Consider the following 27,560-nt stretch of genomic DNA (forward strand, 5'->3'; position numbering starts at 1 on the left):
ATTAGACTGTCTAGTATAGGAAACAGACGCCTCACAAGTCCTCAACTGTCAGCTTCATTAAATAGTACCCACAAAACACCAGCCTCAATGTCAACAGTGAAGAGGCTACTCCGGGATGCTGGCCTTCTATGCTGGCCTCCTTTATACCCCAGTGAAACAGGAAGCCATGAAGGGCCCCAATACAGTTAACAGAATATTCATGCAGATTTATTTTAGTTTTATTTTATTCATAAGAATCTTTAGGGTTGGCAATACTTTCACACCTGTCTTTTTGAAAGAAAAATACATTACAAAATCTCTTTCTCTGAAACTAATAATATAATTTTCTTTTTTTTTGGCAGACAATATAGCTAAGTGTTTGTATTATTTATTTTATATACAGTTTTAACACATCTTTATCAAGGGTGTCAATAAATTTGTAAGGAGAGAGAGCAAGAGAGAGAGAGAGAGTGAGAGAGTTTGAGTGTGTGTATTCTGTCTGTGTCTGGTTTCAGGTTTTTCTTCTAGTTTTTGAGGTTTTTACCGGAAGCCAACAGGAATGTGACTCCTACCATTTATCGACAAGGAGTTTTCTTCAATATTGTTTATTGTATTATTTTACTAAAAGCAGACCGTCAGAGGGGGGGGGGGTGTAGTAGGGTGTCTGGGGATTGTATGGGATGGAGTTTCTGTTTAAGTCAGGCACAATGCAGCAGAATCTCTGGCAGAGGCACTTTATCATTGAGATGAAAATCCAGCACAGAGGGATTAACACACCCACACTGAACTGCGCTGAGATGTGCTTGCACACACACACACACACACACACACACACAGAGAGAGAGAGAGAGACACATAGAGACACAGTGATTGGAGTTGGAGGTCACACATTTTTCTGCTCTGGGCAGATCTGATGAAGGTGGTGGAAGTGGCACTTGCAAAACAAGCAAGTAGCATGACGTTCGTTACACCAGGGCCAGATTAAGAAATCTGCCCCCTCCCCCCGCCCAACCACCCACCCACTATATGTCTATGACCACAATGCAACAAGCTGTAGCCTATATTTGGCGCACATGCTGCCCAAACTGTGGCCTTCCCAACTGTAGGCATACCTTTAAAACTTCTTATGGCTGAGATCCCGCTAACGGGATTGATATGACAACAGCCAGTGAAAGTGCAGGGCGTCAAATTCAAAACAACAGAAGTCCCATAATTAAAATTCGGATGGGCTTAGTGTCAGGGAAGGCAGAAAAGGTCAGAACCGGGAGGGCTAGATGACAGAGACTAGGAAAAACAGGAGCACGGAAAAACTGGCTGGTAGGCTTGACGAGACAAGACGAACTGGCAACAGACAAACAGAGAACACAGGTATAAATGCACTGGGGATAATGTGGAAAATGGGCGACACCTGGAGGGGGGTGGAGAAAAGCACAAAGACAGTTGAAACAGATCAGGGTGTGACACCGACCACATTCTATCCCCTATCAAAACTTCTTAAACTTTTGGTGCCAACGAGAATGATGACTAGCTTCATTGAGCCTCCGCCATGTATATCTCACTAAGTCAGGATTTTTACGCCTCCATATATCCACTACAATATATCTATGACATTCATGATTTCCTTAAGAGCATGAGGGTGATAGTTTGTAGTGCGATTTCCTTTACGATCCATTGAGGTATTTAAAACAGTATTATAATATCTCACCATAATAATAGAGTCTTGTATTGCTTGAGGGTTGATAATATTTTTTCAAAGAAACGTGGATCATCATTATTTGTTCTGTAAATGTTAATCTGTTTATGGTCCAATAATTTTTTTAAACAAATGATACATCTACTTTGCTGATCAAAATTACTGTTAGTTAATATCATCACCCCTTTAGAGTTTCTTTGCCCGTGGGAGAAGTATATTTCACCGCACCAGTCCTTTTTCCACACAACGTCATCTAAAATTGTTGAAGGACTTTCCAGTAAACAACAGATATTATATTTCTTCTCTTTAAGCCAGGTAAATATTTTATCTTTTCTTATTATCTGCTAAGCCATTACAATTATTTCTGGCTATACTTATTTCACGAATTACCATAATGAGATACACGTTTCAAATCTATTTATCATAATATACTGTACGCTTGTAAATGTACCATTAAAAAGTACCATGGTGTTTGAATGTCAATATAGCTGTACCATGATATAGCGTTGCTACTAAGTAACCCTCCAATTGTTCTCCACTATTCCACCTGCTAAAGCTCTATGTGAGAGAAATATTAAGCTATTTCCTGATTTGTTTGATAATAATGTTTAACAATAATACTTAACAAATATTAAGATATTTCTATTCTACTAATACTGTGTTTTTATGGTCTCCACTCTAGCTCCCTACAGCTAATCTGGGCATATGGGTTTTACTAGAGATATCTTAGGAGTAGAACAATCCCTCATTGTTCCTAATCAATCTTATATTTGGGAAACTAACCCGGGTTGGGGGTTAAAACAACACCAGGTGCAGATAATCACAAGATTAACCAATCTGCATGGAGGTGTGGAACCAGCCATGACTAAGCATTCTTAGTGTCAGGTATATAAGAACAAGGATTCCTCTGTAAAGGTTAACTTCTTGAGTGTAGGGGGCAGGATTTTCGTTTTTGACAAAAAAACGTACCCATTTGAAACTGCCTATTTCTCAGGCCCAGAAACTAGAATATGCATATAATTGTCAGATTCGAATAGAAAACACTCTAAAGTTTCCAAAACTGTCAAAATATTGTCTGTGAGTATAACAGAACTGATATTGCAGGCGAAAACCTGAGGAAAATCAAACCATGAAGTGGCTTCTATTTTGAAAGCTCCATGTTCCATAGCCTGCCTTCGCTCCATTTAAAGGAATATCAACCAGATTCCTTTTCCTATTGCTTACTCAAGGTGTCAACAGTCTTTAGACATAGTTTCAGGCTTTTATTTTGAAAAATGATCGAGAAAGATAACATCGCGTTAGTGGATAGCTTGGTGTTTGCAGGGTTTTGCTTGCGCAACAGAGTGGGGCAGCCATTGTCTCTCCCTCTCCTATTGAAAAAGCGACAGTCCCGGTTGAATATTATCGATTATATATTTTGATTGATTATAAAAAAACGTTTGACATGTTTCTGTGGACATTACGGATACTATTTGGAATTTTTGTCTGCGATGTCGTGACCGCTCGAGCCTGTGGATTTCTAAACATAACAAATGGAGGTATTTTGGATATAAAAATAATCTTTATGGACAAAATGAACATTTATTGTGTAACTGGGAGTCTCGTGAGTGCAAACATCCAAAGATGATCAAAGGTAAACGATTTAATCTATTGCTTTTCTGACTTTCGTGACCAATCTACTTGGCTGCTAGGTGTTTGAAATATTTTCTCTACTGAGAGATGTTCTTACATAAACGCTGTATTGAAATCTAACCCGCCAGGTGGATTAACAACAAGCTAAGATTTCATGAAAATTAAATATGTTTAGTAATTTAATTTGAATTTGGTGCCCTGCAATTCATCGGGTGTTGATGAAAATGATCCCGCTAATGGGATGGGTGCGTCAATACGTTTTTTAAGCTCTCTGCAACACACCTTAGAGTGTGCCGTCGACCAGCTTCGTTATTGCAGTAATTAATCGATGTTAAATAAAGCTGATTGTATGAAGAAATGACAAAGTCTCTTTCAGTATACATTCATTTCCATGATACCCTCCCCATCCCAAGTTGGGTTGTCATCCCAGTGACCGGCAGGCCACCCCTGTCCCCCCCGGATCCCTAGGCCCCCCCGAGAGGCCAGGACCCATCCTTCGAAAAGAGCACACAGTGCCACCCACAGAACAGAAGCAGATCAACTGCTAAAAGCATTTCCAATGCTCTCAACTCAATTTGCTTTATATGCCTTTGAAAAACTTTATTCCAAATTCTTGACAGTTCTTGCAAAGGATTGTTACCCATAACCAGGACTGCCATTGCATTACATTTTTGTCAAGCAATTATTATATTAGCAAACCATTTTTGTGATTCCTCCTATATTGTCCCTAACATCCTTACCCCCTGGCAACAGATGTGGGACACATCACGCACACATACTCTTACACACTCAACCCCTTTCCACCACCACAAAAAAAAAACTCACAGATGCTCAACGGTTGTTACATCCCAGAGCCCAACTCAAGAAAGGACTTGATTTACGAATGAATATACAGTTACAGCTGTTTAAGAAAGCTTGCGAGATTGGTTAATCAAATCGCCCCATTTTTGCACAATGTCAAGTCTTAGGTGATGATCAGAAACACCCGCTTCCCATAAAACACACACACACTGGTCCCCCATTGTGACCCTTTTCCCAAGCATCTCTGTGCAGTCAGACCTGGACTTTTTTGTGCCAATCCCGGTGGGGATTCCGAGTGTGACCCCCTCCCCACTGCCAGAACCACCACTACCTGGGTGGGGGTACCCCACCGGAATCAAATCAAAATCAAATCACATGTATTTATATAGCCCTTCTTACATCAGCTGATATCTCAAAGTGCTGTACAGAAACCCAGCCTAAAACCCCAAACAGCAAGCAATGCAGGTGTAGAAGCACGGTGGCTAGGAAAAACTCCCTAGAAAGGCCAAAACCTAGGAAGAAATCTAGAGAGTAACCAGGCTATGAGGGGTGGCCAGTCCTCTTCTGGCTGTGCCGGGTGGAGATTATAACAGAACATGGCCAAGATGTTCAAATGTTCATAAATGACCAGCATGGCAAATAATAATAATCACAGTAGTTGTCGAGGGTGCAGCAAGTCAGCACCTCAGGAGTAAATGTCAGTTGGCTTTTCATAGCCAATCATTAAGAGTTTCTCTACCGCTCCTGCTGTCTCTAGAGAGTTGAAAAAAGCAGGTCTGGGACAGGTAGCATGTCCGGTGAACAGGTCAGGGTTCCATAGCCGCAGGCAGAACAGTTGAAACTGGAGCAGGAGCATGACCAGGTGAACTGGGGACAGCAAGGAGTCATCATGCCAGGTTGTCCTGAGGCATGGTCCTAGGGCTCAGGTCCTCCGAGAGAGAGAAAGAAAGAGAGAAAGAGAGAATTAGAGAGAGCATACTTAAATTCACACAGGACACCGGATAAGACAGGAGAAGTACTCCAGATATAACAAACTGATCCTAGCCCCCCGACACATGAACTACTGCAGCATAAATACTGGAGGCTGAGACAGGAGGGGTCAGTAGACACTGTGGCCCCATCCGATGATACCCCTGGACAGGGCCAAACAGGAAGGATATAACCCCCCCACTTTGCCAAAGCACAGCCCCCACACCACTAGAGGGATATCTTCAACCACCAACTTACCATTCTGAGACAAGGCCGAGTATAGCCCACAAAGATCTCCGCCACGGCACAACCCAAGGGGGGGCACCAACCCAGACAGGAAGATCACGTCAGTGACTCAACCCACTCAAGTGACGCACCCCTCCTAGAAAGAGCACCAGTAAGCCAATGACACAGCCCCTGTAATAGGGTTAGAGGCAGAGAATCCCAGTGGAGAGAGTGGAACCGGCCAGGCAGAGACAGCAAAGGCGGTTCGTTGCTCCCGAGCCTTTCCCTTCACCTTCACAGTCCTGGGCCAGACTACACTCAATCATATGACCCACTGAAGAGATGAGTCTTCAGTAAAGACTTAAAAGTTGAGACCGAGTCTGCGTCTCTCACATGGGTAGGCAGACCATTCCATAAAAATGCATCTCTATAGGAGAAAGCCCTGCCTCCAGCTGTTTGCTTAGAAGTTATAGGGACAATTAGTAGGCCTGCGTCTTGTGACCATAGCGTATGTGTAAGTATGTACGGCAGGACCAAATCAGAAAGATAGGTAGGAGCAAGCCCATGTTATCCCCACCGGCTAGGTACAAGGTCGTTAAGGTTCTCATTAGCAGCTTTGAGAACTTCCTGGTATATTATGCTCTTGAGGGGGCTGTGCTGCTCTAGTAGGTCTTTGTCCACTTTCCTCTTTCTGTTTTGGCTGCATTTAGGCAACTTACAGTAAGCCCATAAAACAGATAAGGACTAAGGTATAAGGTTGGCAACCGTTCCGTCATGATAGAACAATAAATAAATAAAATGTCTAATTTATTTTAAAATGTATATCCCTCATCTGCACAAAGTTGAAAGCTCTCTCTCCCAACCCCTGCTCACAGACACACATTGGTTCTGGGACATGCAACCGTTTCCTTTCTCATCCACTTAGCGACAAACTTTTCAAAACACAAAAACACACACATTCCATCACAATACATCCACACATACTGTGCTTTCTATGTCTTCTGTTTGATAAAAAAATATTTTGGTGACTTTAATATTCACATGGTAAAGTCCACAGACCCACTCCAAAAGGCTTTCGGAGCCATCATCAACTCAGTGGGTTTTGTCCAACATGTCTCCAGACCTACTCATTGCCACAGTCATACCCTGGATCTAGTTTTGCCCCATGTAATAAATGTTGTGGATCTTAATGTTTTTCCTCATAATCCTGAACTATCGGACCACCATCTTATTACATTTGCAATCACCACAAATAATCTGCCTAGACCCCAACCAAGGACCATCAGAAGCCGTGCTATATATTCTCGGACAACCAAAAGATTCCTAGATGCCCATCCAGACTTCCTCCACCTACCAAAGGACGTTATACAAAAATCAGTTAACAACCTAACTGAGGATCTAAATTTAACCTTGCGTAATACCATAGATGCAGTCGCACCCTTAAAAACAAAAACCAGTTGTTGCAAGAAACTAGATCCCTGGTATACAGAAAATACCCGAGCCCTGAAGCAAGCTTCCAGAAAATACCCGAGCCCTGAAGCAAGCTTCCAGAACATTGGAACGGAAATGGCGCCACACCAAACTGGGAGTCTTCTGACTAGCTTGGAAAGAAAGTACACTCCATTATCGAAGAGCCCTCACTGCTGCTCGATCATCCTATTTTTCCAATCTAATTGAGAAGAAAAAGAACAATCCAACATTTCTATTTGATACTGTCGCAAAGCTAATTAAAAAGCAGCATTCCCCAAGAGAGGATGCTTTTCACTTCAGCAGTGAACTTCTTTGACGAAAAGATCATGATCACTACAAAGCAAATTACAGACTCCTCTTTGAACCTGCATATTTCTCCAAAGCTCAGCTGTCCTCAGTCTGCCCAAAACTGACAGGACCTAGGATCAATGGAGACACTCAAATCCTATATCTCTTTCACATTCATGAAAATAGTGATGGCATCTAAACCTTCAAGCTGCATACTGGATCCTATTCCAACTAAACTACTGAAAGAGCTACTTCCTGTGCTTGGCCCTCCTATGTTGAACATACTACATGGCTCCCTATCCACCAGATGTGTTCAAAACTTACTAAAAGTGGCAGTAATAAAGTCTCTCTTGAAAAATCCAAACCTTGACCCAGAAAATGTTAAACTATCGGCCTATAATGAATCTCCCATTCCTCTCAAACATTTTTAGAAAAAGCTGTTGTGCAACAACTTACTGCCTTCCTGAAGACAAATAATGTATACAGAACACTTCAGTCACTTTTGAGGGTGGTAAATGACCTTTTAATGGCATTAGACCAAGGCTCTGCATCTGCAGCTCCTAGGCCTTTGTGCTGCTTTTGACACCATCGATCACCACATTCGTTTGGAGAGATTGGAAACTTTAATTGGTCTACAACAGGGGTGGGCAACTACAGTCCTCGGGGGCCTGATTGGTGTCACACTTCTTCTCCATCCCTAGCAAACACAGCTGATTAATCAAATTGCATTCTAAACTGAAGATCATGATTAGGTGATTATTGGAGTCAGGTGTGTTAGCTGGGGATGGGGCAAAACAATGACACCAATCAGAACCTTGAGGACTGGAAATACTCACTCCTGGTCTACATGGACAAGTTCTTGCTTGGTTTAGATCTGTCTGAAAAATATCAGTTAATCTCTGTGGATGGTTTGTCCTCTGACAAATCGATTGTAAGTTTTGGTGCTCCTCAAGGTTCCATTTTAGGACCACTATTGTTTTCTCTATATATTTTACCTCTTGGTGATGTCATTCGGAAACACAATGTTAACTTTCATTGCTATGCGGAAGACACACAGCTGTACATTTCGATGAAACATGGTGTTTCAGACATAAGGAAGTGGATGGCGGAAAATGTTTTACTTTTAAACTCAGACAAAACCGAGATGCTAGTTCAAGGTCCCAAGAAACAAAGAGATCTTCTGTTGGATCTGACAATTAATCTTGATGGTTGTACAGTCGTCCCTCCAAAAATTGTGAAGGACCTCGATGTTACTATGGACCCTGATCTCTCTTTTGATGAACATATCAAGAATATTTCCAGGACAGCATTTTTCCATCTTCGTAACATTGTAAAAAAAAGCTAATCCATGCTTTTGTCACTTCTAGATTAGACTACTGCAATGCTCTACTCTCCGACTACCCTGATAAAGAACTAAATAAACTTCAGTTAGTGCTAAACATGGCATCAAGAATCTTTACTAGACCCAAACAATGTGATCAAATTACTCCAGTTCTTGCCTCTCTACACTGGCTTCCTGTCAAGGCTAGGGCTGATTTTCAAGGTTTTACTGCTAACCTACAAAGCATTACATAGGCTTGCTCCTACCTATCTCTCCGATTTGGTTCTGCCGTACATACCTACACGTACACTATGGTCACAAGACGCAGGCCTCATTATTGTCCCTAGAATTTCTAAGTAAACAGCAGGAGGCAGAGCATTTCTGTAAAGGTTTTCCTCCTCTTCGTCTGAAGAGGAGAGGCGAGAAGGATCGAAGGACCAATATGCGGCGTGGTAAGTGTCCACGGTTCTTTTAATAAGAAATACTCAACATGAACACAACTGAATACAAAAACAATAAACGTGGAACGACCGAAACCCAAAACAGTACCGTGTGGTGAAAGACACGGAAACAAACAAACCGTGAAACCCAGGCTACCTAAGTAAGATACTCAGAGACAACTAATGACACCTGCCTCTGATTGAGAACCATACTAGGCCGAAACATAGAAATCCCAAAATCATAGAAAAACAAACATAGACTGCCCACCCCAACTCACACCCTGACCATGCTAAATAATGACAAAACAAAGGAAATAAAGGTCAGAACGTGACAATTTCTCCTATAAAGCTCAATTCTAATAGAATGGTCTGCCTATCCATGTGAGAGACGCAGACTTGGTCTTGACCTTTAAGTCTTTACTGACGACTAATCTCTTCAGTATGTCCTATGATTGAGTGTAGTCTGGCCCAGCGGTGTGAAGGTGAATGGAAAGGCACTGGAGCTACGAACCACCCTTGCTGTCTCTGCCTGGCCAGTTCCCCTCTGTCCTCCGGGATTCTCTGCCTCTAACCCTTTTACAGGAGATGAGTCACTGGCTTACTGGTGTTCTTACATCCCGTCCCTAGGTAAGGGGGTTGAGTCACTGACGTGATCTTCCTGTCCGGGTTTGGCGCACCCCTCGGGTTCATGCCATAGGGGAGATCTTCATGATCTAGGCTATACTCTGCCTTGTCTCAAGGTGGTGGTTGAAGATATACCTCTAGTGGTGTGGGGGATGTGCTTTGGCAAAGTATTCAGACCCCTTGACTTTTTCCACATTTAAAAAAAGTTGCAGCATTATTCTAAAATGTATTCAATTGTTTTTTTCACATCAATCTAAACACAATATCCCATAATGAATGACAAAGCAAAAACAGATGCTGAAATTCTTGCAAATGTATTAAAATGTTTAAATGGCATTCACATTTAAGACCCATTAGTACTTTGTTGAAGCACCTTTGGCAGCAATTACCGCCTTGAATGTTCTTGGGTATGAGACTACCTTGGCATACCTGTATTTGGGGAGTTTTTCACATTCTTGTCTGCAGATCTTGTCAAGCTGTGGCAGCTTGGATAGGGAGCATACCTGTACAGCAATTTTCAGGTCTCTCCAGAGATGTTCGATCGGGTTCATGTCCAGGCTCTGGCTGGACCACTCAAGGACATTCAGAGACTTGTCCCGAAGCCACTTCTGTGTTGTCTTGGCTGTGTGCTTAGGGCCATTATCCTGTTGGAAGGTAAACATTTGCCTCAGTCTGAGAACCTGCTCCAGAGCTCTCAGGACTCCATCAAGGATCTCTCTGTACTTCGCTCTGTTCATATTTCCCTTGATCTTTCTAGTCTCCCAGTCCCTGCCGTTGAAAAACATCCCCACAGCATGATGCTGCCACCACCATGCTTCACCTTAGGGATGGTGTCTGGTTCCCTCCAATTGTGGCGCTTGGCATTCAGCCCAAAGAGTTCAATCTTGGTTTCATCAGAACAGAGAATCTTGTCTGACTGACCATTGGGTTCTTGGTCACCTCCTGACCAAGGCCCTTCTCCCCCAATTGCTCAGTTTAGTTTGGTGGCCAGCTCTAGGAAGAGTCTTGTTTGTTCCAAACTTCTTCCATTTAAGAATGATTTGAATGATTGTGTGCCTTGCAACAATCCTGTCTCGGAGCGCTACAGACAATTCCTTCAACCTCATGGCTTCGTTTCTGCTCTCACATGCACTGTCAACTGTGTGACCTTATATAGACTGGTGTGTGTCTTTCCAAATAATCTCCAATCAATTAAATGTACCACAGGTGGACTCCAATAAAGTTGTAGGATGGCCAATAAAGTTGTAGGATTTCCATCAAGGATGGAAATGGAAACAGGATGCACCTGAGCTGAATTTCGAGTCTCCTAGCAATATATATATATATATTTACACACACACATTTGTGTTTTGTCATTATGGGGTATTGTGTGTAAATTGATGAGTAATTTGTTTAATCCATTTTTGAACAAATCAGGCTGTAATGTAACAAAATGTGGAAAGGGTCAAGGGGTCTGAATACTTTCCGAATATACTGTATACAGAATACAGGACTGGTATCACCAGACCCTTGGGCTGATGGATAGAGAGGTGTCTGTCCTTCTGCCTCGGGAGTGAATCTTTGGATGGGTGCTCAGAAGATTAAAAACCCCTCTTATCACCACCCCAAGTCCCTGAGATCTCTGATGTATTTGGAGATGGAGACAGATAAGTGAGCCATTTCAAATAGGCTACAGTTGTGCTGATGGAAGAATAACGTCGATTAACCTGCCCTATAGGATTTTTTATGTTTAAAAAAAACGGCATTTAAACTCTCAAGGGAATTTGGGATCAGTGGTGTTTAACTTGAAAAGTGAAAGGAACATATTTGAAAATCATTTCATTCTTTTTTGTACAATCACTACGTAGCTTGAAATCGGGTATAAGTGTGTACAGATTCTTGTTTGTGTCCGAGTGGTAGCCCCCTCCAAGCCTAATAGGAGAGTGAGTATGTGAGTATGATCATGTGAGAGAGCATGTGTGTGTGTATGTGTGCGCGCGTGCGCGCGTGCGCCTGTGAGAGTGTGACAGAACGATTGTCACGGATAGAGCGAGTCCGTTATTTTACTGTCACACTCCGGTCCCCTGGGGCTTCTTGGTGGGATGGTGCACAGCACGGTAGCGAAGCAAAGCGGGAGGAAGTTAAAAGCGGGAGGAGTTATTCGGGCGCCTGCTTTCTCCCTCGGACGGTCGGTGTGTTTGGTTGCTTGGACAGTACTCTATTAATGTAGTGTAGGACAAACACACAGCTCTGTCTCTCTCTGTCACTGACTGTCCCTAAGAGTATCAGGGCCCTCTGCGCGTGTCTTTTGAGAGCACACTGTCAGAAGACCAAGAACACTCACACCTGCCCCTTCTTGAAGCCTGCTTTGTGTAACTAACGGAGACGGAAACGGACCTTTTCCCGCACGGTCGCATACCCACCAGGTGGCACACATCAGGCTGATGATGATAGGACCAGAGAGATTTGGGCTTGTGGAGTTACCTCTGCGCTCAGTGAACGTCGACGGTTCACCTCTCCTGGAGTTGGCGGGAGAGGAGCCGTGCGCAACGGGTGACCACCACGAGATTGAGAGCCTAGTGACAGCGTCATTTGAGGTGCCTGTGACTGTAGAATGCAGTGCGTGGGGGTAAGAGACATTAACAAGCTGATGATACTGACGGGTGGTGTGTGAAGCTACATGACTGTACCAGTCCTGTCACTGCAATGTGGTGTCAGAGCATTTCGTATTATACTGTAAATAAATCAGAGAAACACCATTTAGTATGATTCAGTATGTTACCTTTCATATGGTATGTATTAACCCCCCTGTTGTGTTCCGGTCGAATTGGACCGATTTACAAGTTTTCTCTCTGAAAAATGTAGTTAAATTAATCTGATTGTCATAAGGTTCCATGACTGTCCTCACAGGGCATCTGAACACACAAAATACATTTAGATGATTTTCATTACATTTTGGGTGTTTTATTTAACATTTGTGCACCTGTTGTGATCCCGGTAACCGGTCATTAGAAATGAATGGGTGAGACTACAATTAGTGTATAGAATTGAGTTCAGGCACATGCCCATTCTTCAGATGGACACACTTCCTGTCCCCAACCCCCACATGCATGTGTGTTTGAGCACACACACACACATCTCACTCCCCTTCCTCTTCAAAGGGGGAGACACTCTAGACCCAAACTGTTACAGACCTATATCCATCCTGCCCTGCCTTTCTAAAGTCTTCAAACGCCATGTGGACAAACAGATCACCGACCATTTCAAATCCCACCGTACCTTCTCCGCTATGCAATCCGGTTTCCGAGCTGGTCATGGGTGCACCTCAGCCAGGCTCAAGGTACTAAACGATATCATAACCGACATCGATAAAAGACAGTACTGTGCAGCCGTCTTCATCGACCTGTCCAAGGCTTTCGACTCTGTCAATCACCGTATTCTTATCGGCAGACTCAACAGCCTTGGTTTCTCTAATGACTGCCTCACCTGGTTCATCAACTATTTCTCAGATGGAGTTCAGTGTGTCAAATCGGAGGGCCTGTTGTCCAGACCTCTGGCAGTCTCTATGGGGGTGCCACAGGGTTCAATTCTCGGGCCGACTCTTTTCTCTGTATTCATCAATGATGTCGCTCTAGCTGTTGGTGATTCTTTGAAACACCTCTACGCAGACAACACCATTCTGTATACATCTATCCTTTCTTTGGACACTGTGTTAACTAACCTCCAGAACGAGCTTCAACGCCATACAACTCTTCTTCCGTGACCTCCAACTGCTCTTAAATGCAAGTAAAACTAAATGCATGCTCTTCAACCGATCGCTGCCCCCGCCCGCCTGACTAGCATCACTACTCTGGACGGTTCTGACTTAGAATATGTGGACAACTACAAATACCTAGGCTAGACTGTAAACTCTCCTTCCAGACTCACATTAAGCATCTCCAATCCAAAATTAAATCTAGAATCGGCTTCCTATTTCGCAACAAAGCCTCCTTCACTCATGCTGCCAAACATACCCTCGTAAAACTGAATATCCTCGACTTTGGCGATGTCATTTACAAAATAGCCTCCAACACTCTACTCAGGAAATTGGATGCAGTCTATCACAGTGCCATCCGTTTTGTCACCAAAGCCCCATATACTACCCACTGTAACCTGTATGCTCTCGTTGTCTGGTCCTCACTACATATTCGTCGCCAAACCCACTGGCTCCAGGTCATCTATAAGTCTTTGCTAGGTAAAGTGCCATCCTGATCTCAGCTCACTGGTCACCATAGCAACACCCACCCATAGCACGCGCTCCAGCAGGTATATTTCCCTGGTCATCCCCAAAGCCAATTCCTCCTTTGTCCGCCTTTCCTTCCAGTTCTCTGCTGCCAATGACTTGAACGAATTGCAAAAATCACTGAAGTTGGAGACATATCTCCCTCACTAACTTTAAGCGTCAGCTGTCAGAGCAGCTTACACAGCCCATCGCTGCTACTGTACACAGCCCATCTGTAAATAGCCCATCCCTCCAACTACCTACCTCCTCTTCATATTGGTTTTTCTGCTCTTTTGCACCCCAGTATCTCTACTTGCACATCCTCATCTGCACATCTATCACCCCAGTGTGAATTGCTAAATTGTAATTACTTCGCCACTACGGCCTACTTATTGCCTTACCTCCTTACTTCATTTGCATACACTGTATACTGATTTTTCTATTGTGTTATTGTTTTTGTCGCACTGCTATGCTTTATCTTGGCCAGGTCACAGCTGTAAATGAGAACTTGTTCTCAACTGGCCTACCTGGTTAAATAAAGGTGCAATAAATAAAATAAATAAATAGGCTTCCATAGCAACCCCCACCGGGAACCTTTCCCCAATAGAATCTTTCCCCCATGGGAACCACACCTGTTGGCATTCTCACAAACAATCACAACATTGTTTCAATAATATATAGAACTTTTCTCGCAGCTCTGGTATATAAATCTTTTTTGAGGCCTTGCTCGCAATTCATTCTGTGGCAGCACAATAACCAAACGATATACTGTATGTGAGGCTCTTGATCATATATTTGATCATGACACTGGCGAGGAGGAGAGAGGGCAGGAAACTGACAGTGAAGTAGTCTGTGATATATAGGACAATATGTTAAATCTGGGTATTTGTTATAGTCAAAATAATCCATACATTAAGCTTTTTTTTACTCAAAAAGGAGTTGTATGAGCTAGGGTCAATGAGACCTACAGGCCATGAATAGCAAATAGAAGTTCAAAACGTGTAATGTTCACAAGAACTTAAGTTGATAAAAAGATCTAACACAACATTAGGTGATAATATATGGATTATTATGGATTTATAATCAGCTATAATGGGGCGGTCATTTTGGACCTGGAACACAGAATTAATTAACATGAAACGAACACAACAGGAGGGTTAATTTATGGATATCCATCATCCATTTCATAGTATATTTTGTAAATTGGAATACTGTCACGTTCTGACCTTTATTTCCTTTGTTTTGTATTTATTATTTAGTATGGTCAGGGCGTGAGTTGGGGTGGGCAGTCTATGTTTGATTTTCTATGATTTGGGGATTTCTATGTTTCGGCCTAGTATGGTTCTCAATCAGAGGCAGGTGTCATTAGTTGTCTCTGATTGAGAATCATACTTAGGTAGCCTGGGTTGCACTGTTTGTTTGTGGGTGATTGTCTATGTTGATTGCTTGTTTCAGCACAGTTCGCATTAGCTTCACGGTTGTTATTTCGTTTATTGTTTTTGTATAGTGTTTCAGTGTTCAGTGTTTTCTTTATTAAAATTAATGATGAACACATACCACGCCGCATTTTGGTCCTCCGATCCTTCTCGCCTCTCCTCTTCAGATGAAGAGGAGGACGACCGTGACAAATACGTACAGCATTTTAGGAATTTTCAAAATGTACAATTACATTTTTTATTTTACCTTTATTTAACTAGGCAAGTCAGTTAAGAACAAATTCTTATTTTCAATGACGGCCTAGGAACAGTGGGTTAACTGCCTGTTCAGGGGCAGAACGACAGATTTGTACCTTGTCAGCTCGGGGGTTTGAACTTGCAATATGTTATTAATTTTCAAAACATATGATGTTATGAATTCCAATTTGTTGTGGCCAATGTTAGGTAGCTAATCCTAATGTTAGCTACAGTGAGCTCCAAAAGTATTGGCACAGTGACACATGATACATGACTACGGAAAATTCTGAATGAATTGTGAATAATGATGAGTGAGAAAGTTAGAGGCATAAATATCATAGTCCCAAAAAAGGCTAACTTCCCCTGTTATTGTAATGGTAAGAGGTTAGCATGTCTTGGGGGTATTGTCACGATATTGATATTGTAACGACTTCCTCCGAATTCGGTCCCTCTCGTTGTTCGTTGGACGTTCGGCGGTCGACGTCACCGGTCTTCTATCCATCGCCTTCGCCAATCCACATTTCATTTTCCATTTGTTTTGTCTTGTCTTCCCACACACCTGGTTTCAATCCCATCAATTACATGTTGTGTATTTAACCCTCTGTTTCCCCACATGTCCTTGTGTCACGGTTCATGAATCCACTGCCTCCCTCTCTCTTTCTCTTTCCCTCTCTCTTTCTCTTTCTCTCTCTCTCTCTCTCTCTCTCTCTCTCTCTCTCTCTCTCTCCCGTGTTTGTGTGGGCGTGGTTCCCAATCTCGGCCTGATTGTCTGTGCCAGCTGGAATCACTTATCTTCCCTTTATATGTTCTGTAACCAGTGTTTCTTGTTGTCAGATCGTTGTTACTTCTCTGAGTTTGTGTCGTGTGTCCGTGCTCATCTCTCACCGCCCTTGTGTGGATTATCTGCTGTTATTATCCTCCTACACATCCGGACACACTCCCCTGGATTTCTCAGCACGCTATCATCGGAAGATGCGCCCTAGTCCCTGGGTCGGATTCCGTCTGAGTACAGTCAGTCTGTCCTGTTGCTGCTGTAAACTGTATTCATTAAACCATCGTTGCTTGCATCTTGCATCCGCCTCTGTATTGTCACAGAACGATCTGACCAGACCATGGATGCAGCGAGTTCAACGAGTCTGACCGAATTCATTTCCCGCAGTATCACGAGAATGGATCAACAAGAGGAGAACATCTCCAGCACAGGTCGGGCAGTACAAGCCCTTGTGACGCAGGTATCCCAGCTGACCCAACAATTACGACATCTGAGGGGTCTCGCTGCGCCACCTACACCGGCAGTTCAACCCGCCCCGCCAGAGCCGGATTCCCAGCTAGAGCCACGGCTACCGACACCAGAGGGTTATTCAGGTGATCCTGACTATTGCAGAGCTTTTCTTACGAGATGTTCCATGCAATTCTCGTTGCAGCCACGGACCTTCAACCGTGAACAGTCTAAGGTAGCATTCGTACTCACACTGCTATCAGGCAAAGCGGCTCTTTGGGGAACGGCGGTGTGGGCGAACCAGGACCCATGCTGCACCTCTTTCCAGACACTCTCCGAGGAGATGAGAAGGGTCTTCGATCGGGCTGTGGCGGGTAGGGAGGCGGCCAGACTACTCGCTGACCTTCGCCAAGGAGACCGTTCAGTATCGGAATACTCCATCCAATTCCGCACTCTGGCCGCAGAGTGTCAGTGGAACGAGGAGGCGCAGTGGGACATGTTCCTGCATGGGCTGGAGGACCGGATCCAGAAGGAGATTTATGTTCTGGACCTTCCCAGGAATTTAAATGGACTAGTGGAACTAGCCTTGAGGGTCGACGCTCGTCTGAGTCGTATTGGCCACCGAGCATGCCCTAACAGACCGTATAACGACACGGAGGGCTGGCATGCCAGCGGCGGGAACACGGCCAGTTCAGCCTCCGCTCACAAACCCATGCAGCTGGGGAGAGCTCGATCCCAAGGACTCTGTCTCTACTGTGGTAGAGCGGGCCACTTTATCCACTCCTGCCCGGTAAAAGATCAGGCCCGGTAGTAAGCATGAGGCTACTATCGGGTGGTGTCACCACAGAGAAGACCTCATCATCTACTCTCCTCCCGGTAAGACTAAGATGGGCCACCCACACGCACGACACCCAAGCCTTACTGGACTCAGGAGCAGAGGGTAATTTCATGGACTTCAAGCTCGCTCACAAACTCCAGATTCCTATCACCTCACTCTCGCACAAGATATCCTTCAACGCTCTCAATGGTCAAGAACTCCCCACAATTTCTCACACCACTGAACCTATCACACTCATCACTTCTGGCAATCACACTGAGACACTATCATTTCTACTCATGGACTCACCCCTTGCACCATTAGTTCTCGGCCACCCTTGGCTCACCCAACACAACCCCAGAGTTGACTGGGGTCATAACTCTATATCCATGTGGAGTAACAAGTGCCTTGAGTCCTGTTTGGTGTCTGCTTGTTCGTCTGTGTCTGATTCTGTGTTTCTAGAGGAGGCAGTGGATTTGTCTAACGTGCCCGTTGAATACCTCGACCTGAAGGAGGTGTTCAGTAAGTCCCGTGCTGCTTCTCTTCCTCCGCATCGTCCCTATGACTGTGCAATAGAATTATTGCCAGGTGAGTCTCCGCCTAAAGGCAAGTTATATTCACTCTCTGTTCCTGAGAGGGAGGCTATGGAGAGATACATCTCTGATTCTCTGGCATCTGGATTCATTCGTCCTTCCTCTTCTCCAGCGGGGGCGGGGTTCTTCTTTGTGGGGAAGAAGGACGGTTCTCTGCGTCCTTGCATTGATTACCGTGGGTTGAATAACATCACAGTGAAGAATACCTATCCCTTACCGTTGATGTCCTCAGCCTTTGAAAGGTTACAGGGAGCATCCGTGTTCACTAAGTTGGATTTACGGAATGCATATCATTTGGTTCGCATAAGGGGGGGGGGGACGAATGGAAGACCGCGTTTAACACCCCCAGAGGGCACTTCGAATATTTGGTCATGCCTTTTGGGCTATCCAACTCCCCAGCGGTTTTCCAGGCACTCGTCAATGACGTGCTGAGAGATATGATTGATCAGTTCATATATGTTTACCTGGATGACATACTGATTTTTTCTTCTTCTCTCCAGGAACACGTTCAGCACGTCAGACGAGTGCTTCAGAGGTTGTTGGAGAATGGACTTTTTGTCAAGGCGGAGAAATGCATTTTTCATGCACAATCCGTTCCATTCCTAGGTTACATCGTCTCGACTGAAGGTATTCGCATGGATCCTGACAAGGTTAAGGCTTTGGTGGATTGGCCAAGCCCAGATTCCCGTAAGGCCCTACAGAGGTTTCTGGGATTCGCCAATTTCTACCGGCGTTTCGTTCGCAACTTTAGCCAGATAGTCGCTCCTCTTACCGCCTTAACCTCCCCCAGAGTGACGTTCAGGTGGTCCGATACAGCCGAGGCTGCATTCACCAAACTCAAGAGCCGCTTTGTTTCGGCTCCCATCCTCATAGCTCCCGATCCCTCGCGTCAGTTTGTGGTGGAGGTGGACGCTTCAGAGGTGGGGGTAGGTGCGGTACTTTCCCAACGTTCCTCTTCTGACGACAAGATGCACCCTTGCGCGTTCCTTTCCCATCGGTTATCACCTGCGGAACGCAACTACGACATTGGCAACAGAGAGTTGTTGGCAGTGAAGTTAGCACTGGAGGAGTGGCGCCATTGGTTAGAGGGTTCGGGGGTACCTTTTATAGTTTGGACCGATCACAAGAATTTAGAATATATCAGAACCGCCAAGCGACTCAACTCCAGGCAGGCGCGGTGGGCACTCTTTTTCGGACGTTTTGACTTCTCTCTCTCGTATCGCCCGGGTTCCAAGAATGTCAAACCCGATTCCCTTTCTCGCATTTTTGACCATTCCGAACGCCCATCCACTCCCGAGTGCATCCTACCCGGGACCCTAGTGGTCTCCACACTCACATGGGAGGTTGAATCGAGGGTCAAAACGGCCTTAGAAGGGGTAACACCTCCGCCCGGTTGCCCGCCTAATCGGTTGTTTGTGCCGGAGGGGTGTCGGTCCGATGTTATTCGGTGGGGGCATTGCTCCAACGTAGCGTGTCATCCAGGAGTCAGCCGCACTAGCTTTTTGGTTAAGCAACGCTTTTGGTGGCCACTGATGGCTCGTGACATTCACAGTTTTGTCTTGGCTTGCTCGGTTTGTGCCACTGGGAAGACTTCTAATCGACCCCCAGATGGGTTACTCCAACCGCTGTCGGTCCCTTCGAGACCCTGGTCCCACATCGCGCTAGATTTTGTTACCGCCCTCCCGCCCTCCCAGGGCAAGACGGTTGTTTTGACCGTGGTGGACCGGTTCTCGAAGGCGGCTCATTTTATTCCCTTGCCTAAATTACCATCTGCCAAGGAGACAGCGGTAACTGTCGTGGATCACGTCTTTCGCTTACATGGCCTGCCGATGGACGTAGATTCTGACAGGGGGCCCCAATTTGTGTCCAAGTTTTGGCAAGAGTTTTGTAGGTTACTGGGAGCGAGTGTCAGCCTGTCTTCAGGGTTTCATCCCCAGAGCAACGGTCAAACGGAGAGGGCCAACCAAGATTTGGAGAGAGTGTTGCGATGTTTGGTTTCTAAGAATCCCTCTTCCTGGAGTCAACAACTCTCTATGGTTGAGTACGCTCACAATTCGTTGCCAGTGGCAGCCACGGGTCTCTCTCCGTTTGAGTGTAGTTTAGGTTACCAGCCACCTATCTTTCCCAGTACGGAGTCCGAGGTCACTGTTCCCTCCGCTCACGCTTTCATCCAGAGGTGCCGTCACGCATGGAGCAGAGCCCGTGAGACTCTTCTCCGGGTGGGGGCGCGCACCAAGGCTAAGGCCGATCGCCACCGGTCGAAGCTTCCGGTATACGTCGTTGGCCAAAGAGTGTGGCTTTCTACTAAGAACATTCCACTCCGATCCGTTTCGAACAAGCTTGCCCCCAAATTTATCGGCCTGTTCAAAGTCACCAGGATCATTAGTCCGGTGGCGGTCCGGCTCAAGCTTCCTCCGGCGTATAGGAGAATTCATCCTACCTTTCATGTGTCTAAAATAAAACCTGTGTTTCAGGCACGCATTAACCCGCCGGTCCCGGTTCCCCCGCCGCCACGACTTGTTGATGGGGAACCCACCTTTTCTGTCAATCGTATTTTGGACTCTAGAAGGAGGGGACGCGGATTCCAGTACCTGGTGGACTGGGAGGGTTACGGCCCGGAGGAGAGAAGTTGGGTACCTGCTAGGGACATTCTGGATCACTCCCTTATCGATGATTTCAATCGACAGGTAAATTCGCCTGGGAACGCCAAGAGGCGTTCCTAGGGGGGGGGGGGGTATTGTCACGGTTCATGAATCCACTGCCTCCCTCTCTCTTTCTCTTTCTCTCTCTCTCTCTCTCTCTCTCTCTCTCTCTCTCTCTCTCTCTCTCTCTCTCTCTCTCTCCCGTGTTTGTGTGGGCGTGGTTCCCAATCTCGGCCTGATTGTCTGTGCCAGCTGGAATCACTTATCTTCCCTTTATATGTTCTGTAACCAGTGTTTCTTGTTGTCAGATCGTTGTTACTTCTCTGAGTTTGTGTCGTGTGTCCGTGCTCATCTCTCACCGCCCTTGTGTGGATTATCTGCTGTGCTCCCTCCTACACATCCGGACACACTTCCCTGGATTTCTCAGCACGCTATCATCGGAAGATGCGCCCTAGTCCCTGGGTCGGATTCCGTCTGAGTACAGTCAGTCTGTCCTGTTGCTGCTGTAAACTGTATTCATTAAACCATCGTTGCTTGCATCTTGCATCCGCCTCTGTATTGTCACACCTTGTCCTTGTCCGGTATTGTTTTTTGTAAGTGCTTGTGCACGTTATGTCTGGGGTTTTGTCCCATTATAATTATTGTGTTTTGTTCACTGTGATTTTTATCATTAAACTGCACCGTTGGAACAAAGTCTTTGCTCTCCTGCGCCTGACTTCTCTACCGCCAGTACTCACGCCTTACAGAATCCTGGACCAAACTTATGGAGTCAGCAGGAGCAGGTACCCCGGGTATAGGGGTGGAGGAGCTCGTCCGGGAGCACGTAGCAATGATCCACCATCTTGGCACCAACATGGACCAGACAATGGACCGCTGGGAGAGACAGAGAGCTCTCCCAGCGCCTCCACCAGCACAACCGGGGTCTCCACTAGGCGCCCCTCCTTCTCCTGGTCCCAGTGGGATTCGTCTCTCCCTTCCCCAAGAATATGATTGGACGGCTGCGAACTACCAGGTGTTCCTATTACAACTGGACCTATACCTGGCAACCGTCCACCCGGCTCCTTCGGGCCGTGAGAGGGTGTCCGCCCTCATCTCGTGCCTCACCGGGAAAGCCCTGGAGTGGGCCAACGCCGTGTAGAGAGAGGGAGGTGCGGCGTTGGACCAGTTTGAGGAGGTCTTCGACCGCCCGCCTGAGGGTAGAGCGGAGGGTGAGCGCCTCATCCATCTGAGGCAGGGGATGAGGAGGCCCCAGGAGTTCGCCCTGGAGTTTCGGACCCTGGCTGCCGGCACGGGATGGAACGACAGGGCCCTGATTAACCAGTATCGTTGCAGTCTGCGCGAGTTGGCCTGCAGATACACCACCTTCAAGTTCGACCAGCTGGTGGACATGTCCATCCGGCTGGATAACCTGCTGGCTACCCGCAGACGTTCAGATCAGGGTCTGTTGGTTCCATCCCCTCGCACCCCCTCTCCGATACCCATGGAGCTGGGAGGGGCGGTGCGCAGGGAGACCGGAAGGGGTTCCAGCTCGTGCCCCATCTGTGGTCACACTGCCGGTCGGTGCCGGGTTGGTTCCTCTGGGTATCGAGGCAGCAGGCAGGGAGCTCTGGCGCCATCCCAGGTGAACCGGTACCATTCTCACCCAGAGCCCTCAGTTGCACATATGTTTGTGTATGTTACTTTCCCTGAGTTTTCCCCGCATTCCCAGCATAAGGCGCTTGTTGATACAGGAGCGGCTGGGAATTTTATAGATAAATCGCTCGCCCATAGTTTAGGGATCCCCATTGTCCCAGTGGCTGTACCCTTCCCCGTTCACACCTTAGATAGTCGACCATTAGGGTCAGGGTTGATCAGGGAGGCCACCACTCCTCTGGGCATGGTGATGCAGGGGGATCACAAGGACAGAATTAGTCTCTTCCTTATTGACTCTCCTTTCTTTCCCATGGTGCTATGCCTACCCTGGTTAGTTTGTCATGACTCCACTGTTTCTTGGCCACAGAGGACTTTCACGGGGTGGTCGCGAGAGTGCTCTGGGAGGTGTTTAGGGGTTTCCGTTGGTGCTACTACGGTGTAAAGTCCAGACCAGTTCTCCACCGTGCGTATTCCCCCTGATTATGCCGATTTGGCTCTCAGCGACTCAATTACCACCCCATCGACGAGGCGATTGCGTGATAGATCTCCTGGTAGACGCTGCACTTCCCAGGAGTCACATGTATCCTCTCTCACAGGCGGAGACGGAGGCTATGGAAACATATGTCTGCAAATCCCTGCATTAGGGGTACATTCGGTCATCCACTTCACCCGCCTCCTCAAGTTTTTTTTGTGAAGAAGAAGGAGGGAGGTCTGCCCCAGTGTATTGACTATCGGTGTCTGAACCAGATCACTGTGAGGTATAGTTACCCGCTACCACTCATAACCACAGCGATAGAGTCAATGCACGGGGTGTGCTTCTTCACCAAACTAGATCTCAGGAGCGCTTACAACCTGGTGCTTATCCGGAAGGGAGACAAGTGGAAGACGGCTTTCAGTACCACCTCAGGGCACTTTGAGTACCTCGTCATGTCGTACGGGTTGATGAATGCGCCATCAGTCTTCCAGGCCTCTGTAGACAAGATTTTCAGGGACCTGCACGGGCAGGGTGTAGTAGTGTATATTGATGACATTCTGATATACTCCACTACACGCACCGACAATGTGTCCCTGGTGCGCAGGGTGATTGTTCGCCTGTTGGAGCATGACCTGTACGTCAAGGCTGAGATGTACCTGTTCTTTCAGCATTCGGTCTCCTTCCTAAGGTTCCGCATTTCCACCTCAGGGTTGGAGATGGAGAGTGACCGCATTTCAGCCATGCGTAATTGGCAGACTCCCACCATGGTAAAGGAGGTGCAGTGGTTCTTAGGGTTAGCCAACTACTACCTGAGGTTTATCCGGGGTTTTGGTCAGGTAGCGGCTCCCATTGGTCGTCTGAGGCAGTGGTCGGCTGAGGCGGACAGGGCTTTTGGTCACCTGAGGGCTCTGTTTACCTCGGCTCCCGTGCTGGCCCATCCGGATCCCTCTTTGGCGTTCGTAGTGGAGGTGGACGCGTCCGAGGCTGGGATAGGGGCCGTGCTCTCTCAACGCTCGGATACGCCACCGAAGCTCCGCCCCTGTGCTTTCTTCTCGAAGAAGCTCAGCTCGACGGAGCGAAACTATGATGTGGGGGACCGGGAGCTGTTGGCTGTCGTCAAGGCTTTGAAGGCGTGGAGACATTGGCTTGTGAGGGGGCTAAGCACCCTTTCCTCATCTGGACTGATCCACCGCAATCTGGAGTACATCCGGGCAGTGAGGAGATTGAACCCTCGCCAGGCAAGGTGGGCCATGTCATTATGATTATTGTGTTTTGTTCACAGTGATTTTTGTCATTAAACCGACTTCTCTACCCCAGTACGCATGCCGTACAGATATTTGTGCATCTGTTTCTCACACATCATTAGTCATGATTCATTCAGGATTATCCGTAGTCATGGTAGCATCCACATTAATGTAGATGTGTTTGGAAACATATTCTATTCTTATTTACAACAAAAGTGATTCCAAAATGACACAACACATTATTTACCATTAATTTATATTGGGCACAAAATATCTGAAACACAAACAAAACAAACAGCAAATGCACCCAACAAATTTGTAGAGTCACAAGCTTGATGTCGTCATTGCGTCTTCTGCGTCTTTACCTTTGAAATATACGGTTATTTGTCAGTCCAAATGTAGCCCTCCCTGTCCAGGTATCCTGTTCAGGTAGAGGGATCAGGGAAATATTGCATTACTGTATATTTGTAAGTATTTTTCCAGTGATAAAATGAGCAGGGAGACAGACAGCGGGAACAGCAGTGGGGTTGGGATTTGATCCCAGGCAGGTAGGGGTGGCCAATGTCAGGCACAGGAAAATACTTAGGTATGATCACATTTAGAAGAAATGTTTGGGGATATGGATTATAGTCAAATTATGTTAGATGTCCAGCAAGAGACTTGACCAACCTGGAGGTTGCGTGTCTGGTTATGTGACAGTGTGTCGGTGTACGATTCAAAGATGTTTGTGTGTGTATGTGATAAATATTGTGCTGACCCTGCTCTCTCCCTCTATCCCTTTTTCTCTATTTCCCCTCACTTCTCTCTGCTCCTCCCCCCTCCTCGCTCTCTTCTATCTGTGTGGCTGCTTTGCCCCCCTCTCTTCTCTCTGCTCCTCCCCCCTCCTCGCTCTCTTCTATCTGTGTGGCTGCTCTGCCCCCCTCTCTTCTCTCTGCTCCTCCCCCCTCCTCGCTCTCTTCTATCTGTGTGGCTGCTTTGCCCCCCTCTCTTCTCTCTGCTCCTCCCCCCTCCTCGCTCTCTTCTATCTGTGTGGCTGCTCTGCCCCCCTCTCTTCTCTCTGCTCCTCCCCCCTCCTCACTCTCTTCTATCTGTGTGGCTGCTCTGCCCCCCTCTCTTCTCTCTGCTCCTCCCCCCTCCTCGCTCTCTTCTATCTGTGTGGCTGCTCTGCCCCCCTCTCTTCTCTCTGCTCCTCCCCCCTCCTCGCTCTCTTCTATCTGTGTGGCTGCTCTGCCCCCCTCTCTTCTCTCTCCAACTTATCCACTCCTTCAGTCACTTTAACTATACCTACATGTACATATTACCTCAATTAGCCCGGCTAACCGGTGCCCCCGCACATGGACTCTTTTTCCTTTACCACCTGTATATAGCCTCGCTACTGTTATTTGTACTGTAATTGTACTGTTTTTAATTTTTTTATTTCTGTACTTATCTACTGTTTACCTAATAGCTATTTTTTACTTCAAAATTGCACTGTTGAACCTCTCTCTCTCTCACACACACACACACACACACACACAGTGAGAGAGAGAGAGACTCACCCTGGCTGTCATTATCTGCCCCATATTTGTATTGCTCTAAGGGGTGGCAGGGTAGTCTAGTGGTTAGAGTGTTGGACTAGTAACCGAAAGGTTGCAAGTTCAAATCCCCAAGCTGACAAGGTACAAATCTGTCGTTCTGCCCCTGAACAGGCAGTTAACCTGCTGTTCCTAGACCGTCATTGAAAATAAGAATTTGTTCTTAACTAACTTGCTTAGTTAAATAAAGATAAAATAAATAAGCAGTGATGGGAGACAGGGTCAGAGAGCAAGATGGACATACTGTATATATGTATACAAGAGAAAGAGACAGATAAAGAGAGATGTATACAGAGAACAATGTTTGTGGTGGTTGTAGTTCAGTGTCTAGGGTTGTATACACTGTGTGTGTCTGTATAGCTCCTTAGTGGAATGGGGGACATCTAGGGCAGGTCCAACCTGCAGCCCTCACATATTCAAATGAGCATTTTTACACCATTTGTATGTAGAGGGATAACTTTCTTCACCCGTTCTCGTACCATTTTGTACAATTATGTGATTAGCCTACCCGTTGGTGTAACTGTAATGTTAATTCTCTTGAGAGGAATTATTATTTTTCTGTTATTGTCAATTGTGTATAGAGATTGCTAACATTACTGTTACATGTGGTATTCTCTATTGGACTTACATTATAGTCATTTTCTATTTCTTTTACCCTGTTTCCCTCTGTACACAGACCACATACTGTATATACTCATCATCTCCACAGATCATTAAACCCCTAGACTGGGCACATTAGAGAGTACCAGACTCCGTCCTCTATTTAGGTCATTAGAGCATAAATGTACCTGTCTCTTACCCTTTACGCTGCATCTAGCACACAGACCACATACTGTATATACTCATCATCTCCACAGATCATTAAACCCCTAGACTGGGCACATTAGAGAGTACCAGACTCCGTCCTCTATTTAGGTCATTAGAGCATAAATGTACCTGTCTCTTACCCTTTACGCTGCATCTAGCACACAGACCACATACTGTATATACTCATCATCTCCACAGATCATTAAACCCCTAGACTGGGCACATTAGAGAGTACCAGACTCCGTCCTCTATTTAGGTCATTAGAGCATAAATGTACCTGTCTCTTACCCTTTACGCTGCATCTAGCACTCATCTCCTCTTCTGTCCTTTCATTCGCTGCTTTTCGTACAGGGCATTCATATTACACAGAGGAGTCTAAAATGTTTATGTTCATTACATGAGGAAGGGAGAATATATTTTGATTTGTTTCAGACATGATTTCGTATGTGTTATTTCATAGTTGATGTCTTCACTATTCTACAATGTAGAAAATATTATAAATGAAACCCCTGGTACTGTAAATATAATAGATCTAGCCTGTAGAAGCTGATGGGATCCTCCTCTTTTTAATAGAAGCCATCAGGCTGTTCTCACGCAATTGCATAGGTTAGAGAAATGTTGCGCATTGGGTGTGTAAACTCTGACCCTGCTCTCTCTTCCAGCAGTAGACATCCATATATCTTTCTCTGTACAACAGGCATGTCTACAGAAAGCTGTAGGGATCATTTCCCTCCACTCTCATTTGCTTTGTCTGGGCTGTAGCCTACCAATATATCTCTTTGGCCTGTAGATGAAGTATAACTGTGCAATTCCAAGGTAACAGAGTGACAATGTATGCAAAACAAAAACCAATGATTGCAAAGATAAACAAACCATACAACCATACAGAAAAACATCTCTTTATCAATGTCCATTTGCTTACCAAACTTTGCATCTGCACTGTTCTTCAAGTCAATGTGATTTTGGAAATTTTTCATTGGACATTTTTAAAGGTAGTACTTGTGCATAACGTTGTGTGGTTTGTTTAACGTTGCAATCATGGTTTTTGTTTGACATACATTTTAAAGTTTTAAAAACTTAGTCTCAGCCATCCCTCATGGAATTACCATTCAACTCTCATAGCGCCACTTATAGAAACACTGTCTTTTATCTCTTATAGTGCCTTCTCTACCTCTTAGAGCTCTTTGTTGACTCTGGTGGTC

General features: G+C 45.8%; 1 protein-coding gene across 2 annotated transcripts in view; it reads left to right on the plus strand.

The window, feature by feature from the left end:
• Nucleotides 1-11,421: 11,421 nt before the first annotated feature.
• LOC109872555 (calcium-binding protein 8-like) overlaps nt 11,422-27,560 on the plus strand; it is a 79,743-nt gene continuing 63,604 nt past the window's right edge. For both annotated transcript variants that reach the window (XR_004206060.1, XM_031808657.1), the window contains exon 1: nt 11,422-12,050. Coding sequence is in view for 1 of the 2 variants with exons in the window: in XM_031808657.1 (XP_031664517.1) it covers nt 11,866-12,050 (185 nt within the window). In the remaining variant the exon portion in view is untranslated. The remainder of the gene's footprint in view (nt 12,051-27,560) is intronic.

Source organism: Oncorhynchus kisutch, linkage group LG28 (genome assembly GCF_002021735.2).
Source record: "Oncorhynchus kisutch isolate 150728-3 linkage group LG28, Okis_V2, whole genome shotgun sequence".
In the NCBI taxonomy this organism is placed as follows: domain Eukaryota; kingdom Metazoa; phylum Chordata; class Actinopteri; order Salmoniformes; family Salmonidae; genus Oncorhynchus; species Oncorhynchus kisutch.